This window comes from Anthonomus grandis, chromosome 15 (assembly GCF_022605725.1).
Source record: "Anthonomus grandis grandis chromosome 15, icAntGran1.3, whole genome shotgun sequence".
NCBI lineage: Eukaryota > Metazoa > Arthropoda > Insecta > Coleoptera > Curculionidae > Anthonomus > Anthonomus grandis.
Window position 1 is genome coordinate 8,983,151 of NC_065560.1, and position 19,129 is coordinate 9,002,279.

Here is a 19,129-nt window from a genome sequence, read left to right on the forward strand (position 1 = left end):
CGTTATGGGTTGGCATTTTGGGGTTTGGTATAAGGGACTCCTTAACATCATTTTTACTATTTAGAAAAAAGCATTAAGGTATCTGTGTGGTGTTGGTCTGAGAGTCTCTTGTAAACCTCTTTTTGTAGCTGAAAGAATTTTAACAGTTTTCTCACTCTTTATATTGGAAACTGCAACACTCATACTTAGGTCTGTTAGTCCACCATCCTGCACCAGTCATAATACTCGTCAAGTATACAACTTATCTCTTCCAATCCCCACCTCCTCACTTACAACAAACTCTCTTATATTTTTTAGTCGTAAATGACATGTATTCATGTTCCTTTTTCGATTAGGACTGTTACAGACCTTAAAAAGTTTAGGGGAGAACTAAAGAAATTAATCTTACCAAAAGCTTACTACAGCATTGAAGAGTATTTTAACGGTTCATTTTAATATTTAAAATTAATTATATATCTGTTGATCAGGTCTTTTTTATTGTTTTGTTTTATGTTGGTTTTTTGCCTTTTCTTTTCTTCTTTTTAGCTTTTTTCTTTGATTATATAAAATATGCTTCTATGTACAATCAAAATCGATTCTGTATTCTGTTTTTATCCTGTATCCTGTATAACCAAATAAATACTAATATTATAAATTCTAGGATTAGTAAGCTTTTAGCACAAGTTTATAAACTTAGCAAATAAAGTATACGTATTTTGACTTTTGATAAATATTTTACACTGCTATTTTCAATTCAGAACTCTTTTATTTGTCAATAATTTATATCAATTACTATATCAATTTGGGATAATATTTTTGAACATTTACAAACGGGACTTAACTACCACGTTTTGATTATATGATTGATTATAGGAGCTGTAAAAATCAATTTATAGGTTGTACGGAAAGATAATTAAAAGCCGAATTAAAGATTGTTGAAAAGACGTTAAAGATTTTGTGCTGGTCGTTCTTGTTTAGCCAACAGAAACAAATAATATAAAAGCCTTTAGAACACAATATGGAGATACATTTGGTATTTGTTGACCTTCAAAAAGCGCATGATAGTATCGCATTAGCCAAATTGTAGCAAGTGCTAGAATCTATCAGCCACCGATGTAAATTAATGCCCTGAGGTAGTACTAATACCACTGAGATATGGCTAGTTCAATAAAGATTAGACAAAGAGCGAGGCAGGGGTTAGGGGTCTTCTCCAAGCCTGCTGCATTGCATCTACACTCTTTACGATTTATTTGAATGGATTTTTGGAAACCTGGAAAAAAAATTAGGGTATTCCAATTCGAGATCATAAACTGTACAGCTTGCATTTTGCGGATGAAGAAGGTCTACAACAAGATAAGAATGATATCCACTACATGCTACGGAATATAGACGGAGAATACACCGAGTAGGGTATATCAATTAATTCATCAAAAATAGAGTATGTAATGGTGAGAGAAGAAGGAAAAGCGAATGTGTGAGTCCTCACCAACTGCAAGAAAAGGGGTAGATGATATTCGAGAGAAGAAGTAAACTGTGCAATGGAAGATAGAGGTCTACAATCACATGACCAAGAACATATATAACTTTGCATATTATACAGGAGGCATCACAACAGTTACAACAAAGTTACCTTTTTTTAAATAGAATGATATATCTTTATATGAATTTTTAAATTGTAGCAGAATTTTAATAAAACTTTATGTAACATATGCTATATCTAACTCCACTAGCTTAAAAGATAGGATAGTTTAAACAAATACTTTATCATAAAAAATGTTATTAGTTACCTACTTTTTAAACGTTTTTACGTATTGAGGTAATTTCATTACTTTTTGCATTGATTTAATTACATTGGTTTTTAAAATAATTCTCGGAAATGGAGGTTGTCAGTCTAATGAAGTAGATAATTAGAGATTTTCTTGTTAATTATTAACTCAGGGTTATCTGAAATCGGTGACATATTTTCACAACATTAGTTGTCACTTATCAAAATTATGAAAATAAAGATTTTCATCCAAGGCGTTTTTTAATGAAGGTCTTTTACATTGCGAAAGTTCCTTGGGCTTCTAAAAGTAAACTTAAATTCTATAGTTAATGTTCCATTTATCGTTGATTTTATTGGATATTAGAATTGGTGCAGTTGGTCAAGCATGATCAACCTTCACCATCTATGGAATTGGATTTAGTGCTGATGAAATGGAAGTTTCCATGTTCGAAGGTTAAAAAAGCCTTCAATCACGATGCATTTAACTTTTAAGGATATCTATTGTCAACGTATGAAGATATAATTACTTATATTTCAATGGCGATACAGAATCTTTATTTAATTTTTAATTTCCTGGAATAAATTATTTTATATTTTCAGGTAGTTGACTTCTTTTTACATTTTTCGGCTGGTGCGTCTATAAGAAGTTTAATTAATGCTAATGCTAATTTTCATGAAATAAAGTTTCAACAAGATGGCGTCCTTCCACATTTTGGAGTTAATGTAAGAAGATTTTTCGATACGACTTTTCCAAATCGTTGCATTGGTAGAAGAGGTGAAATTGAATGGCCAGCAAGAAGCCCTGATTTTACACTTCTAGACTACTTTCTCTCGGGCATTTAAAAATAAAGTTTATGTAACAAAGCCAGAAAATATTAACATATTACAGGACAGAATGTGGATTAATAAGTCTTGATATGTTGGAAAAGTAGTAAATGCTTTTTACTACAATTTGGTACATTGTCAAACCGTTGAAGGCAGCCATTTTCGACACTTAAATAAAAAGGTTTATTGTTTAAATACTTTTTTTGGATCGTTTGTTTTTTTATCGGTTAGCAGGTATTTGCATGGTTTATCTATAATAAATTTTACATAATAATTTTTTTAACCACTGTATCTTTTAATTTGTTGAAGTTAGGTATAGCATATGGTACATGAAATTGTGTTAAAATTTTGCATAAAATCGAAAAATGCTTACAAAAATATACCATTCTATTTACAGAAAGGTAACTTTGGTCTTTACCACTATTGTGATGTCCCCTGTATATGCAAGGTTATCTTCCTAATATAGATTTTGTTATAAGTTTCTGTATTTTAGACACTTTAATCATTATAGTCCTATAGTTAGAACACTTAAATCACGAGACAGTCTTACCACGAAACAAAACTCTTTATTTTACTCTTTACACGTGTTTTGTTAACGATGTTAGCATCTTCAGGAGAAGATTAAAACTTGACTTGCATTGCGACGCCACTGGTAAATATTAACTGAAATCAGGTCCTTTATAGACACTTCAACCTTTAGCCTGTAAAATGTTTACTCGTGTTCGACTTCAGGGTAGTAATTGAAGGGAAAATAAAATCGCGGTGAAAAGAAAACACGTCATTATCCGAATCACGTCGAGAAACTTGAAGGGTTGCTTGTCCATTTTGATTTTGACTAAATCTGAGGGTGTTTTTTTAAAATACCTGTTATTTATGTAGATAACATATTTTTTAAAACACGATATTATTATATTGCGGTATATTTATTCGTTTAGGGTTTGGCAAAATTGTCTAGAGTCAGAAAGTAGATCATGTTCAAGAAATGCCATAGCTCCTGCATAACGGTACCTATGAGTACCCTATCCTCTAAAGCTTTGGCTATCTAATAACCCGGGGTATATGTATATGTCAAGGAGGTCGTCTTATTCACAATGATTCGCCTTTTCTCTGTTGAAATAAATATGAGTGCAGAGTATATGGGCTTCTGGCAGGAAGTAACTAACTCGTATATTCTACTGAAGGCCCAAGTAGATTCTTTTTCACCAATTTTTTCATCCAACAAAATCCTGAGTAGCGAAACAAGTATTCAAATAAGAAAAGTTACTGATAAAATTATGACACATGGATTGCAGACAGGCAGATCTTGCAGTGTTTAGATCATACCTTGTGTCATCAGGGACAAGACGTACAAGAACAGGTAGGAGTAAACTAGATGATGTGAAATAACTACAGCAAAGATATGACTTTTATGAACATCAGAGATCTGATCAACTTGTAAAGGCAATCGATAAATTATCATTGACTGGGAGGAAACTATGATTTATAACAAGTATCCTCACTAATCACCATCAAATAAATAGCCATTTGAAACTACGGTCTCACTATGAATTGCACCTGCAACCATGAAGACAATGGAGCACATACTTTGTGATTGTCCTGCTATCTCGTCAATATGCAATAGAGCGTCACTTTACAAATCTCAGTATTTTAATGCTTCATTACAAATTGATTGAATGTGGTGGGTAAAACTTAGTCTTTCATCGCACGGTATTCCTAGATCCCGGACTAGATTAGTTCTTTTAACGTTGGCACTTGCCAAGAAGTAGTCATTGCGGAGGAAGCACTTATATTTTTAAATAAACCATACGATCATCTGCAAAAAGTGATTTTTTAAAATTATGAAAAATTCTAAAGAGAACTAAGAACAAGTCTAAAGTCTTGGATGACTTAAGATATACTAGACTTAATGGAATTGAGATGATTAGTGAAAAACTAAACTTAGAGATTTAATGAGTATAACCGAATCATAAAATACAAAATAAATGAGATAAACGCTAAGATTAATTGAACTACAAACCAATGTGAAGAGGCTGAAATTCTTCACATTGGTTTGTAGTTCATTACTCTATGATAGCTTTAATTTCCATAAAAAACTAAATGAAATGTCCAAGGAAGACTGATTGTAAATAAGGAAGAAATTAAGCAGGCTTGGTTAAAATATGCCACCTTTTTCACGATAACCGAAGAGACAACGTGGAATTCTTGCATAATTAAATGACCGATCCAACAGTTATTAGTTTCGAAGTACATCAAGCTGTAGGACTGTTTAAGAATGGTAAAAGTCCAGGACATCATATAAATAAACAGGCTTTCCGAGACAAACGAGAACTGAACCATGAAAATCTTGAAAAATAAATTGGTTTGCCAAAAACGACCGATCAAGTCAAATTTAATATTGAGAGGGACATTTATTTATTAATTCGTTTCCTCTGAGCTCATTATCTCACTCCCCAAAGCCCCCATGTCACTTTTAAATGGGAATAGGGGTCAAGTAATACCTTGAATTCAAGGAAATTTTATTCTCTACATAGCCCTATTTTTATTTTTTTATTCAAATAATTTGTTCTCAAGAAATATGGATAAAAAATAAACCTTATTTTAAATGAAAAAAAAGTATCTAGTAATCTTCGTTGACCTCCATATAAAAATACAATTGTTGTTTAAAATATATGCGCATATTAACAAACATTTCGGGCATTATTAACTGACATTCGTAAACAATTCTATTTCGATGATCTTTACTGTCTTTGTAGCAAAGATTTTGGTTTTTAGATAACCCGCATAGAAAAAAATCCAATGGGGTAAGATCAGGCGATTTAGCAGGCCATTCTATGGTACGTCTCCGGCCAATCCATTGTCCGGGAAAACGTCGTTCAAAAAATGACGAACGACAGCAGCATAATGTGGTGGTGGCCCATCAGTTCATCAAACATCTTGTTCAAGTAACTCATTATAGGATAAAGATAAATGTCACAGTATCAACGGATACAAAGACACCAACTCCAATTTTTTGTTAAAAATCTATGTCGAGAAAATATTTCAAATTGTTTTCGAAAATGAACCCTGAACCCAGGGGAATAAAGATCAGTGGAAGACCCGTCAATAATATCAGATTTGGCGAGGTTAGTGCTGTTGATCTTCACTTTAAAGGATCGTCAGCATCTGGTAAATAGGATAAATACGGTATAGGGTACGGCCTGCTTTTTAACATCTTCAAAGTGACAAGTAACGAAATTTAGGTGTCTCGGATCTGTTGTTAAGAGCAAGTGGGACTGTGAGTAGGAAATTAAGGCTCTAGTAGGCGTGTGGGCCTATCCTATTACCCGGGGCCGAAAAATCATAAAACCGCGAGATATGGACCTTTCGCATACTACTTAGAATCTCCTACACCGAACACATTACAAACTAGGAAGTACTGAGGAAAGCGGATGTAGAGAGAAATCTTCTTACTTAACATATTTAAAAACCGGAAAGTGCCATACACCTGGGGCATATTCTGAGAGGGCCTTGCTACGCCATCCCGAAGTGATAGTATCCCCTGTAGGGTCAGGGCAAGATAGAAGGCCGAAAAGGACCCGGACGAAAACAGTATACTTACACTCAATTTCAGGAATGTGCGGAAGATCTCCAATGTGCAGGATGCATATGGGATCAGAAGAAGAACATTAATTACGATAACTGAATAAAGTCATAAGAAAGCAGAGAATTGGTGTCATCTACTAGCAACCATAAGTCATATTATTACGCAATCACCCTGAACATCAATATTTTATGATTTAATTTGTCGAATGCCTTGGAGCAATCAAAATAAATAGAATCAATAGCGCATTCCATGTAATGGGGTATAAGGCTTAAAATCTTTTTTTTGGTATGATTTAAAAATTGCTTTGACGGATTTGTAAGCTGACACTTCGAATATCTTTAGAGAGCATTACTAAATTATAATTTTTTTTTAGTTCCTCGTTGATGACTTTTTTATTTGGTGAATATGCTTTGTAGCTTTTAGGGAATAAAACAATAATTAATTTTCTTCATCATGAAGTTTATTTTTTAAGTCATTTCAAACATGTATATACATGGATCATTTACAAACCTATAATAATGAAGACGTTCATCTAACAACAAATAAGGAGATAAAACAAATACTGAACGCACGGACATTGATTTATCTACATAAACATCGAGGAAAACAATATTTACAAAAATACCAATTAATCCTTATGTTGAAAGCCGTTTTTAAATTTGATTTAAGACAAAACGTAATGTAAGCCATTTTGATGAGGTGCTTGATGAAATCATCTTTATATAATGCAAATTAATCTTAGGTTGCAATATTTCTACGCTTTTTTATCACTTTATTTATATTCTATTTCAATCCTGCAATTGGCTTACATTTGAAAAATATACCAGGAACTATCGTCTCTCTACTTAAAAATAAATAAAAGTATAAAGCAGGGTACTTAATCTATTTACAAAAAACACATTCATGTCTTGAAAGCAGTCTTTTTAGAAATAAAATAATAATACAGTTTTTTCAATTCCAGTAGCACAACATACTGTCACTATTATACTATACAAAGTATATTTACAGCAATTTTTTTAAGTACTAATAATGCTATGACGAAGCCATTAGTTTTGCCGCGGCAGTTACGTGGTGCTGGTGGTGGTAGGCCATTTCGCTGTTGCCTGAAGGACTGGGGAACCCAAAAAGCTGCTGGTAGGGGTAGCTTGGTTGACTTTGAAGGCAACTAAAAGAAAGTACATATTTAAGTTAAATACAAAATCCGATATTTTAAACTGGGTACTTGATTGGATTCAACTGTTTATTATAAAGAAGCTAAAAAATAAAAATTATTTTCTAGAAAGTAAACGTTCTACAAAAGTTTTAGAACCCACTGTACTTTTATTTAATTTGGTCCTTATTAAGGCTATATTAACGCCATAAATAAAATCCCACCTACTCCAAGTAAAATCATCTGAAACTAATTTCATTGAGTTTCCATAAGACTCTGTTTTAAAAAACTTCAATTTCGATAAAAACATAAGCTCTTTTAAAAAATGGTGTACTGTACAGGGTGTCCCTTTTTGGGTATTTTTGCACAGTATCTACGTTATTTTTATAACATCATATAAAATTTCATAAAAAATACATAAAAATACATACCTATACTCGTATCCAGGTTCACTTTTTATACTGCTTGTACTAGTAGCCGGTAACAGTGACGTTTGACCGAGGTACGGTCGTTCTGAAGTACTACCATATTGACTAAGAGGTGACTTTTCGTGGTGGGTGGTTTGGTGTGGGATATTTTGAGACTGGCACGAGTTTTGAGGTTGGAGCTGCTGTTGCTGATGATTTGAGGCGTGATGAGTAGGAGACTGTTGATGAGGAAGGTTTGTCGATTTTGATTCTGGAATTAAAAGCACTAGTTTACTATCATGTGTGAAAATCGCCTTTTTAGCATTAAAATAAATTCATTAAAGGAAAACTTGATGGCTCTACAATTCTGACAATTACCCCATATACAGTACTTGCTTTTTCATTTTTTCTAAGATAGCTTTATACGCTAAATTTGGACTACATTCTGACTAAAAAAATGCAACAAATACTAAAAAATATATTTTATTTTTAGAATATACCATAATATACTATACAAAAAGATAACTACCTAATTATATTAAGGATTGAACAATTCAGGTATCTATTTATAGCTACCTAGACTGGAGCAGTCCGTGACCGCGTAGTTGTCAAAACTGATATTCTTTATTACTTACACCAGTACCTTTAAAAGTTCCTAGACTATAAAATCGGCTCTTAATAATATAATGAGAACTTACTATGACACTTGCCTAACGTTTTTGCTTTTAAATAAACTGGACAAATAAAACTATTCAGGTCGAAAAATGCAACGCCAATGGTTTATTGCCGCTCTATGGCTATATCGACAGTTTCTTATGCAAGAGGAAATGGACTTGAGTCAATTTTTAATTTTAAGGGGTTTAATATAGGTACCTATTTTTAATTAAATCAAATTAATGGATACTGTGTCTAGTATGTACCTAGTTGCATATTAGTTTTCCCTCAAAAAAAAAAACTCACGTCTATGAAAATAAGAGAACGTGATAAATTAGACAAGGTCATAGCGGATTTTGAAAATATAATGTACAATTAAAAGATGTTGGTACAGAAATGATTCAAAAAGATAAAACTTGTTTTTAAGTTTGCCACTATTTTTTGAAACAGTGGTGACTCTGCTAGAAAATGTGCCAAATTGAACTTTGGAGTTGGTCAAATCGACTACAACTGTTCAAGGAGTTCTGTAAACGTTATGCGATGCACTGATGTGTCCTTTGCTAATGTTGATTCCCACCATCCTCCATTTGAGTTAGTTTTTAGGTACCAACACTTTAATTGATAAGTTTTACTCATTTTTTTGTGGTGCTATAAATAAGTTTGTACCCAAGAATCTTGGCAATTGAATATTGGCTTGGAAATTGGCTAGGCTTGGAATATTGACAATTTTCCAAGTGGTTTTCACCAGATCGAAAAAACTGTTCAGACAGAAAAATAAGCGCTACATGAGATACAAGACTATAGAGCTTTTGAAGGATTATGAGCTATACAAATTCCCTAGGATAGAAGCCAGTTGACACATGTGACAAATATGTTAGACCGAATTCCTGAAAATATAAAGCATTTCTGGCCGTATATTAATTCTTTACGTAAAGATAACAGCATTTCCACATCTATGAAATATAATGGTGTAACACTGAATACTCCTAAGGATTGTGGATGGCCTTAATAATAATAATAATAATAATAAGCTTTATTTCCAACAGGTTACATATACCCAGTTACAGGAGAATCAATTAAATATATAAATGTACAAGTACGAATGCATGAACTGTATTAGATTCATGCAACTAAACTATAAAAGAATTGCTATATCATAAAAAAAAGTAGTGAGTTTGAGAAAATAAATAATAAAAAATCAACACTAAATTAGGATAAGAATCAAGAATTAATTTAAATCAAAAGAGCAGAAAAAAAATGAGTAAATAAATGTATTCAAACTAAAAACTAAATAACCTAGCCTCCCCCACCGACCATACGCAGGTGACTCAAAATAAGTGCCAAAGTGTCATAGTGAATGTCACAAGAATCAGCAATAGTGTTAAAGTTTTGACACATAAAGTGAATAGGACTCTGGTACAGAATGTTGGACCTAGCTGTGTCCAAGTTAAAAGCTGGACACTGTCTAGATCCTGGGCGTGGTATATGAAAGCAAATCTTTTGCAAAAGGGATGGGCAGTCAATTTATGGTTAAGTAAATTAAACAAGAATTTCACCGAATGCATTTCTCTCCTCTTCGCAAGTGACCGTTCAGTATATCTAGAGAGCAGCAGGTTATGGTCAAAACCCCTTGGAGGATAGACTCCATCATCCTTAAATGTCAAACATTTAAGGAATCGCCGTTAGACTGATTCTAATAGGTGAATGTGCTGGTTGTAAATGGGAGACCAAATGAGGGAGCTGTAGTCCAGCCTGGATCTAACAAATGCATAGTAGAGAGTTTTGGCAGTTGCAGTGTTCAAAAAAAGTTTGCAATTTCTAATAATAAAACCCAGCATGCGAGTAGCTCTAGAAACAGTATCTTCGATGTGAGGGATAAAAGAAAATTTTTGGTCAAAGGTGACTCCAAGATCCTTAAAACAGGTAGACCTTGCCAGAGACTCTCCAGTAATTAAAGACAACTGGACTTTTGATTCGAAAGTAGCTGGCCACATTACACTTGGAAACATTAAGGTTAAGCCGGTTCAAAGTACACCAATGGCGTACAGTATTGATGTTCTCTTGCAGTTGACCACAATTTGCTATAGAGTCAATCCTATAGAAAAGCTTTAGGTCATCAGCATATGCTAACCGAGAGCAATTAAGGGTGGAGATCAAGTCATTAAAGAGAAGGGGACCCAAGTTAGAGCCTTGAGGAACTCCAGAGGTGGGTGAAAAACAAGCAGATCTAAAGCCTTCGACCACTACAAACTGAGAGCGGTCAACTAAATAGGAGTTAAAGAAAGCTGAAAGAATGAAAGCTTTATCAAGCGATTGGAGAATCCAAATTGGCGTTCAAGCTTATTTGATAGGATGAAGTGGCCAATCTGGTCAAAAGCCTTTTGAAAGTCTGTGTAGATAACATCGATTTGACCTATATCATTAAGTGCTTCGCACACAAACTGAGAGAAGAATGCTAGGTTTGTAGTACATGAGCGGCCAGAAACAAAGCCATGTTGATCGTTGGCCAGCATGGACTTAACCTTGGGAAAAATTAATTTATAAAGAGCCAACTCGAATAACTTTGAAAAATTGCACAGAATGGATATAGGGCGGTAATTCTCTATTCTTCCAGCATCGCCCTTTTTAAAGATAGGGCAAACTTTGGCTTGCTTCTAGATATTGGGAAAAATACCTGTGTTAAGGATCAGATTAAAAATGCGGAGCAGACCCTAAGTGCAACAGAGCAGTCCTTAGCTAAAAAACTAGGAATTAGATCTGGGCCTGAGGTAATTTTGCTTTTGAGACACTTGCTCGCCATTATAATGTCGGTAGCCGCGAACGCGACGACGTCTATGCAAGTTAAGGGAGGTTCAGAGACGACAGGATAATCGCTGGGAAGTGAGTTCGTGTATACACTCCTGAAATAATCTCCAAAAGCGGACACAATGCTGTCAGGCGTATTGTAGGATTGGTTAGAAAGCTTCATTGAGCCGGGGATTTAAGACTGATTACGTTTGCTTCGAATAAAATACCAAAATTCACTCGGACCGTAGGTTATTTTGTTCTCAATACTATGGATGTACATTTTGTAAGCTTGTGCAGGTCGAGCTTTAATTGTCTTGCGCAGAGATCTAAATATCTCTAGATGATCATTAGACTTGGAAATCTTAAAATCCGTAGTATCTAGCAGCAGCTGATACAAAAGCGGAAAGTTAGCCTTTCTAAAATTAAATAAAGGGGTAGGTTATTGAGAGAGATAAGGCCTGCATGGAATACAAATGACAGAGATGGATGGTAGGTATCCTCCGGGACAAGAGATGCACCGCTGTTAAGTACAGAGATATTAAAACTTGCAAAGATTAAATCCAAACAGCGAAGATTGTTATTTACCACGTTCAAAAAAATTCAAAAAAATTACTTAGAAGTTGACGTTTACTATTGGGAGATACCGAGTGTTCAATATAAGTAAGGACATTAAAGTCTCCCAGGATAATCACATGTTCAGAATAGATTACATTAACCATGGAAAAGGCTTCGAGAAAGCGTTCTAATTGCACGGAGTCGATGGAGGGAGGAACGTACAATACAAAAATATACAGTATGAAATTATTAAATTTGACTCTACATTCCACCAGGTCGATTTCCGGTATTTCTTGGCTGATCACAGAGAGACTTAACAAACAAACTAGACTTAACAAACATCTCCAATCTTGTTACTGTGATGTTTTCACAGTACAAGAAATTATTTAAAAATTTAATCAGTTGTACTGTAATAAGGGCCCAAGCATAGACGGAGTTTCTGCTGTTCTCTTGAAGAAATTTTACATACGCTAGATGGACATTTTTGTCAAATATTCCAACGTTCTTTTAATTTTGGGACTTTTCCTAGGTTGTGAAAGGAATTTGTAAAGGTGGGCAACAGAGGTGGAATTTAACTGATGAAACGGATTTGTGAATTTTTTATATTGTGTTTCTACTGCTATATGTTTTACTTGTTGCCTCTTTTATTACTAATTTGTTGATAGCTATTTAATTTATAATATTTACCAAGGAACATTACTGGTTATTTGAGTACGTGGTAATTTCTTGGTGATTTTATTAAATTTTAATTGACCTTTATACCGTTACCATAATCTTTTGTGACACCCTGAATAAATTCTAGTTTACAAAGTTTGTTCCTCATACAACAAAGTTCCTAATTAATTTAAGTTAAAAGTTTATACATTATGGAATTTGGAAGAATTTTTATATTTTATTTAATACTTTAACAAGCATGTACAACTGTATTGTATAACTTACATGTTTTGCTATAGTCTCTTCTTATAATATAATAATACATTTTGTGAATATTCCTTTTTTTAGTTTCTGAAACCCAGACCTATGTTTCTAGTAGGAATAGTATGGATCTTTCAGAAATTATAGTACGCTAATAGAAACCGTGACAAATTGAGTACTTTATTGGGGACAAAAAAGGTCCCAATTTAACACTTTTTCAATCTGCCTACTATAAATTCCGAAGAACTACTCGTTTTCCACTAATTTTAAGCGCACGGTATAGTAGAGCGAAATTCAAATTTGGCACCATAATCAAATTACGCATTTTCACTTCTAGTTACTACTCCTCGACATTCAGAGGTCGCAACAGTCAATTGGGGTTCAGTATTCTATTGGCTCTTATGGCAGTTTCCTATCTAAAAAGTATTGATCTCTGGTTGGACATGATTGTTAAGAACATTTTCCGGCTTTGTTCTACGGACTATTACTTCGGGACGTATTATTCATCTATGGATAATTTATTTCTTAATGCCTAGATTAATTCCTAAAAGTGAATTATAATGTTTTTAGTGATAAGTGTGCTCATATAGTGAATGAAATTCCATTGACTCTGCATTATTTACAAAAGGTAAAGCATTGCATTCCCGTACATTGTTAGAAACTTCTAGAAACTATGTTATTAATTTTATTTATATATTACCATCATCCTATTCTATACAATATAGATTCTTACTAAATGGCTTCAAAGTAGTTACTAGACAGTATAAACATTGTGACCACTTACAATTTATATTTTATTGTATATACTGTATAAGATTTATAGTATGTATTTCTGTTTTCTGTATTGTGATCTTTTGTATGGTTTTTATTATTTTGATGATAAATTATTTAATTATGATATTTAAGTATATAGATATTAGTGTTTTTTGTTCTTTAACTTGATTCAGTTTAGACGACGATTTTTGTGAATTGCTTAGAACATTGAAAGGCCAGAATTAGCATTGCCGTGGAACTATGGGCAGTTAGTTTGCTTGCAACATCTTTGATGCAATGATGCCAAATGCTTATGTAGAATTGGCAAAAAAAAACACACTTTATAATATCACAAAAATTTGTCACTTATTTTGACAGGCGCAAAACAATACTCTAATAAAAAATATTTTTATGGAAATTAAATATTTTTATAATTATTATAGGTTTCTTAATAAGTTTTTATTATTCTACTTTTATGACGGCGGTTGTCCCTTAATATAATCTTATGACAATATCGGTATTTACTTGTGAAAAGATCAGCTTAAATCGATTTTTCCTATGGTGCGACACAAAGGGCACAAATTTTTACTATGGTAACAGTTCACAAAACACTGAAATGACTTTTTCCTTTTTTAACCAGCACTAAAGGAAAAACACAGAATTTCACAAATGCTGAATGTAAACACAAAGCCGTTTGTTAAGATGACAGTTTTTGCCTGCGGTCTTGTCATTTTAAATTTTTTACAAGCGGTTTTAGGATTAAGTATTTTAATAATTTTTTTGTTTTGAAGATGCTATTTTTGCGTTTAGGATAACATATATATATTTCTACTTTGTATTTTTAATTCAAAATCTAACATCAATAAGTTAAATTAACATTATTATAGATGTTCAAAGTCAAAAGTAAAAAAATAGCTTTATTGTTATGTAACATAATCTGTTGTTAACAAAGCATTATATAAAACCTTAAAACTAGTTGACAACATAATCTTTTACAAAAATATAAAAATTTTAACAATTCTTACATACATAGAATATAGAACACACCCAAAGAAAAGGTAGTAAGAAGTCACATCACGCAAAACTCTTCACTGTCAAAAAGTTGTATTTAAAAACTCGTCTAGAGCATAAAATGCTTTAGCAAGTAAAACTTTCTTTATATATTTCCTAAAACGTTTTTCACAATTTATTAGCCTTATATAAAGGGGTAGGTGGTTAAAAAGCCTTCTGCCCCCGTACACAATAGAGGACTTAAGCTGCTCACTTTTTGGGATAGGCAGAGGTAAAGAAAAGGTTATTCGGAGATTGTAACCCGAGGAGGGAGGCCAAGCTGATGGCGATATTTTTTGTGGATAAGACAGTCTCTAAGATAAAAAGGCATGGCAACGTCAGGACAGAGTGTTTTAAAAAGAAAGTGTTATGTCGATATATAGCTGAAAATTTATTCTTTTGAAAATTTGTAGTAACTTGACAACAGAGAATCGATGAATATGTTTGTAAACAAAACACCCCTCTTGCACATGTTGAACTCAAACAAAGTTGTTGTTTACTAATTCTAGCCTTTCAATATTTTAAATATTTGAATTGTGTACTCCAAAAGTATATTGGTTTAATACAGCAGTCTTGAGGTTGAAACATTGACAACACTTAAACTTAACAGTATTTGGAAAATGCTACAAATTTTAATGATGTAGTCAGTTGTCATATTTTTGTCGAGTAAACTTTATATAAATGATTTATTTTTTAGGTAACTAAACTTGTTAAAGGAGGCTCAAAGCTCTATGACTTCATAGCAAGAGTCGCCAAACTAATGATTTAAAATGAGCAAGAGCTATAATATAGTTGGTTAGGAAGAAAATAAGTAATTTGCTGATAAATATTAATACGTAATATACTTGTATAATCTTTGTATATCTGTTTTTTTTTTTGTAAATCACAAAAATATATTTTAAGATTTTTTTATGTTAAAAAACATTAAAAAATGTGTGAATATTTTGCTATTTTTATTGTAATATTAATTTTAAATTTACACATATGGATAGCCTTAATAAAGCTACAGAAAAGACATTTTAAGGGCACTCTAAAAAGGCATCGTAAAGATGTACGGTTTTATAACATCTGTACCCATCTTAGAGACGTCTTACATGTCCTTTATAAAATATCTTTTAGACTTCTTTAAGATCTCATTGTATTATATGTGAACTTACCTACTGTGAATTTTATGTTTTTGTTTTGTTTACTGTTATAACTTAAATATCATTATCATTGTATATACAGATGTTTTTTTTTTAATTTGAATAGTAATATTATTTTAGAACCTGAAACTCTACCTGTCACCTACACACAAACCTCTTGCAGTAAACTTCCTAACTAATCCTCCACTTAAACCGACAAGAAACTCAGGCCAATCAATACACCTAAACCTGCGCCTTTACACGCTTATAATACAACCCATCATCATCAATCTCACCCATCAAACCATCCACGCCCCTAGGCGTGGGTCACCTGAACCTACCTTCGCTTTGGGCGTGGTTGCTATCCTCCCTCTCTCCACCACCGTTTGTCGTCGACGACCCTCCGTTACCCCCCGATCCGGCCGGTTTTTTCGGTTTTCGTTTTCTCGTCTGGATGCCGTCTTTACGCATGGCCAACGGTCGGTTCACACCGTGCAATTTAAAGTAGAGTCCGCATGCGTTACATACTGGTTCACCGTCGTTGTTACGACGCCATAGCGTCGTGGTGCGGGTGCCACAATTGGTGCAGCATAGTCCTAAGCGTCTTGTAGCTGTCTAAAAGAAATAGGAAATCTTTTAACACTCATTTTATATTACAGTCCTGTCCTGTGAGTCCTGCTTAAACTAGTACCATTTTAGGAGCTGTTTTCTTAAAAATCTGCAAACACTACAACAAAGATGTATGTGAGAAATGATACCAGCACAACCCGGATCTTATAGTTGACACTGCCAAAGTTACCATACACAAAGATTCACAGGCATCATTCGACAAACAAACCTAGTGATTAAGGACAAGAAAAAAAAAACGATCCTTTGTCATAATTTTTTAATAAAATGCATTTATTTGCAGGGACGTCCCTAGAAACTTTTTTCCGAGGAAAAATTACTGAAAAGTCCCAACTTTAAACCATGATTTTCCCAACTTAAAATTGTTAGTACCTATTTTTTTCAGAGATAGTGTATACCAGTTAAAAAGCTCTTGAGGCCAACTTAATTCGTCGGTATTTGAGCTGCGACAATAGAGCCGAGTTTCATGTTATTCGAAATATCCTTTTCAGCCTTAAAACGGAGTAGCTGGTCAAGCTTTTCATCCCCCATAGTGGATCTTAAATAATTCATAATATGTTCTAAAACACTAAAACTTCTTTTATTTGGTGGGAACCAACTGACAGAATAACCTGGACTTTAATGACATCTGCAAGATCGGCATATTGACGACGCACAGTCAACTTGTATTCGATAAGTTCTAAAGCCTTTTTTCCTATCACCATAAATTAAACCCTTTAGTCGATCATACCCAAGTCTTGAGATCTCATCTAAATATGCCCCGAACTCTCTATCAAGTTATTACTCTGAAGTCACCATCATTGAACTTAATGGACAAAAAAACATTCTTCTTAAGGAGCAAAGAACACCCCACGAAACCAGATAGTCCTACTTGGAAACGACACTTAAGCAGGATATAAACAAACTTTGCGCAAAAGCTGATCCTATATTAGATGAGGATCTAAAGAATATCCAGTCAATAAAGATAGTTAGACAAACCACATCTATAGCACAATCTGGTCAACAATCAAAGTTACTATAAGATGGAGTCTTAATAGATCGCAAATGTTCAACTAAGAGCAAATTCAAGAAATTCTTGCGAAATTTTTAGCAAAGTCCATATCGACTACATAATTTTTGGCTCAAGAATATTCTAGCATATTTGCCAGGTCTGGCTTATTGTACAACTTTAAGGAAATTGAAAACCTGCAACCGGAAGATACTTATACATATTTGGGAATACTGCAAAATCAACGCATCGACCACACGCAATTTAAGAGAAAACATTTTCAAATCATTGCCCTGAACACTTACTTGAATAGTATCTACTCTAACCAAAAGCAAAGTCTGAGACAACGATCTTGTTCGAATCTAACTATATATAAAGAAATTGGCAGCCCAACAAGACCGAGGGTATAAACCTCTAAATCTGCAATACATCTCGAATTGTACACATACTCAGCCTAACAAGAATGACCTGGAGCGAGCTCTACATGGTAAATCCCCGAAGAGTCTACAGCCGGATAATGTTGAAAAACGTCTTCGTTCTTAAAGCCAGTTACTTCTAACCAGAGACCGAAGTTTTCTTTATGGCCATCCAAGATAGCTATAAAAAATTAGCTAATAGCTCCTAATTTCGTATTTTTATAATAAAAGCACGAAAAAAAAATTAGGAGAAAAACTGTCTTCAACTTGAAGTAGTAGATACGTGTAGAAATTTTAGTATAGTGAGTGAATGGATAGAACGCTTCGTCGCGCAACTATCTAAGTCGCCACAATCAAAATTGCTAAACCATTTACCAACAACTGGCTCTCAAAAATGGTCTTCAAATCTGTCCACCATATTATAAATTCGAGCAACAAGCAGTTTTAGAAATACCCACAATGGTGTTTCATTTATTACAGCTTACAAAGAGTTGATTCGTTGCACTTGCAGTTGAGTTGTTTTTGCAGTTTTTCAGAGTGTTTCTTCTTTGTGTTCTCTTCCCTCCATATTGAGCCACTTAGTGTGAGCAAGTGTATGAGAAATGAGAACTAAAATTTCCTAATAAAATAGGTTAACCGTAGACAAAAATTCTAAATTCGTATTTTCAGTTCATCCATGTCTGTAGCAATACAACATCCATCTCATTATATACCGCATTGTTTTTTTATGGTAGGAGGTATTTATCATTATGCGACAGTTTTAGCTTTTTATTTATTTAATACATAAAACATATTTTCTTTTAACTTACCAGTCTTTTTGAAGGTTTAATTAAAGGCCTGTTCATGCCGTTCATTTTATGGTAAAGCCCACAAGCATTGCACAAATAATGTCCTGTACCATCTCGCCTCCATAAAGGAGTCGATATAGCTCCACAATTCACACACTCCCTTCCTTCTCCAAAAGGAAATTCCATTGTAGGATCTGAAAATAAAAAAAAAAACGAATTAATTTACATAAAACGTTGAAGCTTCCTAAAAACCACGCCGGCCTAATTACTCATTAGTACCAGGTACTTAATGCAACAAATTACTTCCTGCCCCTGACACGTTCATCCTAAATCATATGAAAAGATCCAGACTCTGCCAGGGAAGTAAATCCTTACGGTCATTGATAAAGTTTAAAGTGTTTTAGCGGGTCTGGCGTTCGGATCACTTTGATCCTCTGATTTACACTGATGCCTTTCTTATCGCATATCCCTAATGCAGTTTTAAATTACGTTCGGTCTCGATGTGCCTGTGTCTGGTTTTATATTCTCGTATACGTTTTTTAAGCGGAATTTTCACGACTTACCGTAAGAGCCTCTTTGGAAGCCTCCGTCGTACGCGCTCCATGACCTCATCATCATGTTTTGAGCGTAAAATTGACCGGCCGCGAGTGCGCCTGCGTGGTGACCGGTAGCACCGAGGGTGTGAGCGGTGGGGGTCATTTCTGCGTAGCCTGTACCAGTGTGCCACGCGTTTTGGTGAGGGGTGGTACCTGGAAAAAAATTA

The 19,129-nt window shown here is 33.9% G+C and overlaps 1 protein-coding gene and 1 long non-coding RNA gene across 2 annotated transcripts in view; one reads left to right on the forward strand and one right to left on the reverse strand.

Annotated features, from left to right (window-relative positions):
- Positions 1 to 7,016: 7,016 nt before the first annotated feature.
- The window catches only part of LOC126745172 (GATA-binding factor A-like), a 94,519-nt gene continuing 82,406 nt past the window's right edge, over positions 7,017 to 19,129 (reverse strand). The window contains exons 3-7 of the mRNA XM_050452901.1: positions 18,930 to 19,115; positions 18,388 to 18,560; positions 15,889 to 16,162; positions 7,734 to 7,980; positions 7,017 to 7,317 (exon numbers count right to left, since the gene is read on the reverse strand). Of these exons, the coding sequence (XP_050308858.1) occupies positions 7,185 to 7,317; positions 7,734 to 7,980; positions 15,889 to 16,162; positions 18,388 to 18,560; positions 18,930 to 19,115 (1,013 nt within the window). The 3' untranslated portion in view covers positions 7,017 to 7,184. The remainder of the gene's footprint in view (positions 7,318 to 7,733; positions 7,981 to 15,888; positions 16,163 to 18,387; positions 18,561 to 18,929; positions 19,116 to 19,129) is intronic.
- LOC126745173 (uncharacterized) lies at positions 13,117 to 15,284 on the forward strand. Its single transcript, XR_007663453.1, has 2 exons — positions 13,117 to 13,248; positions 15,121 to 15,284. It is a non-coding gene; the product is annotated as an uncharacterized LOC126745173 (long non-coding RNA).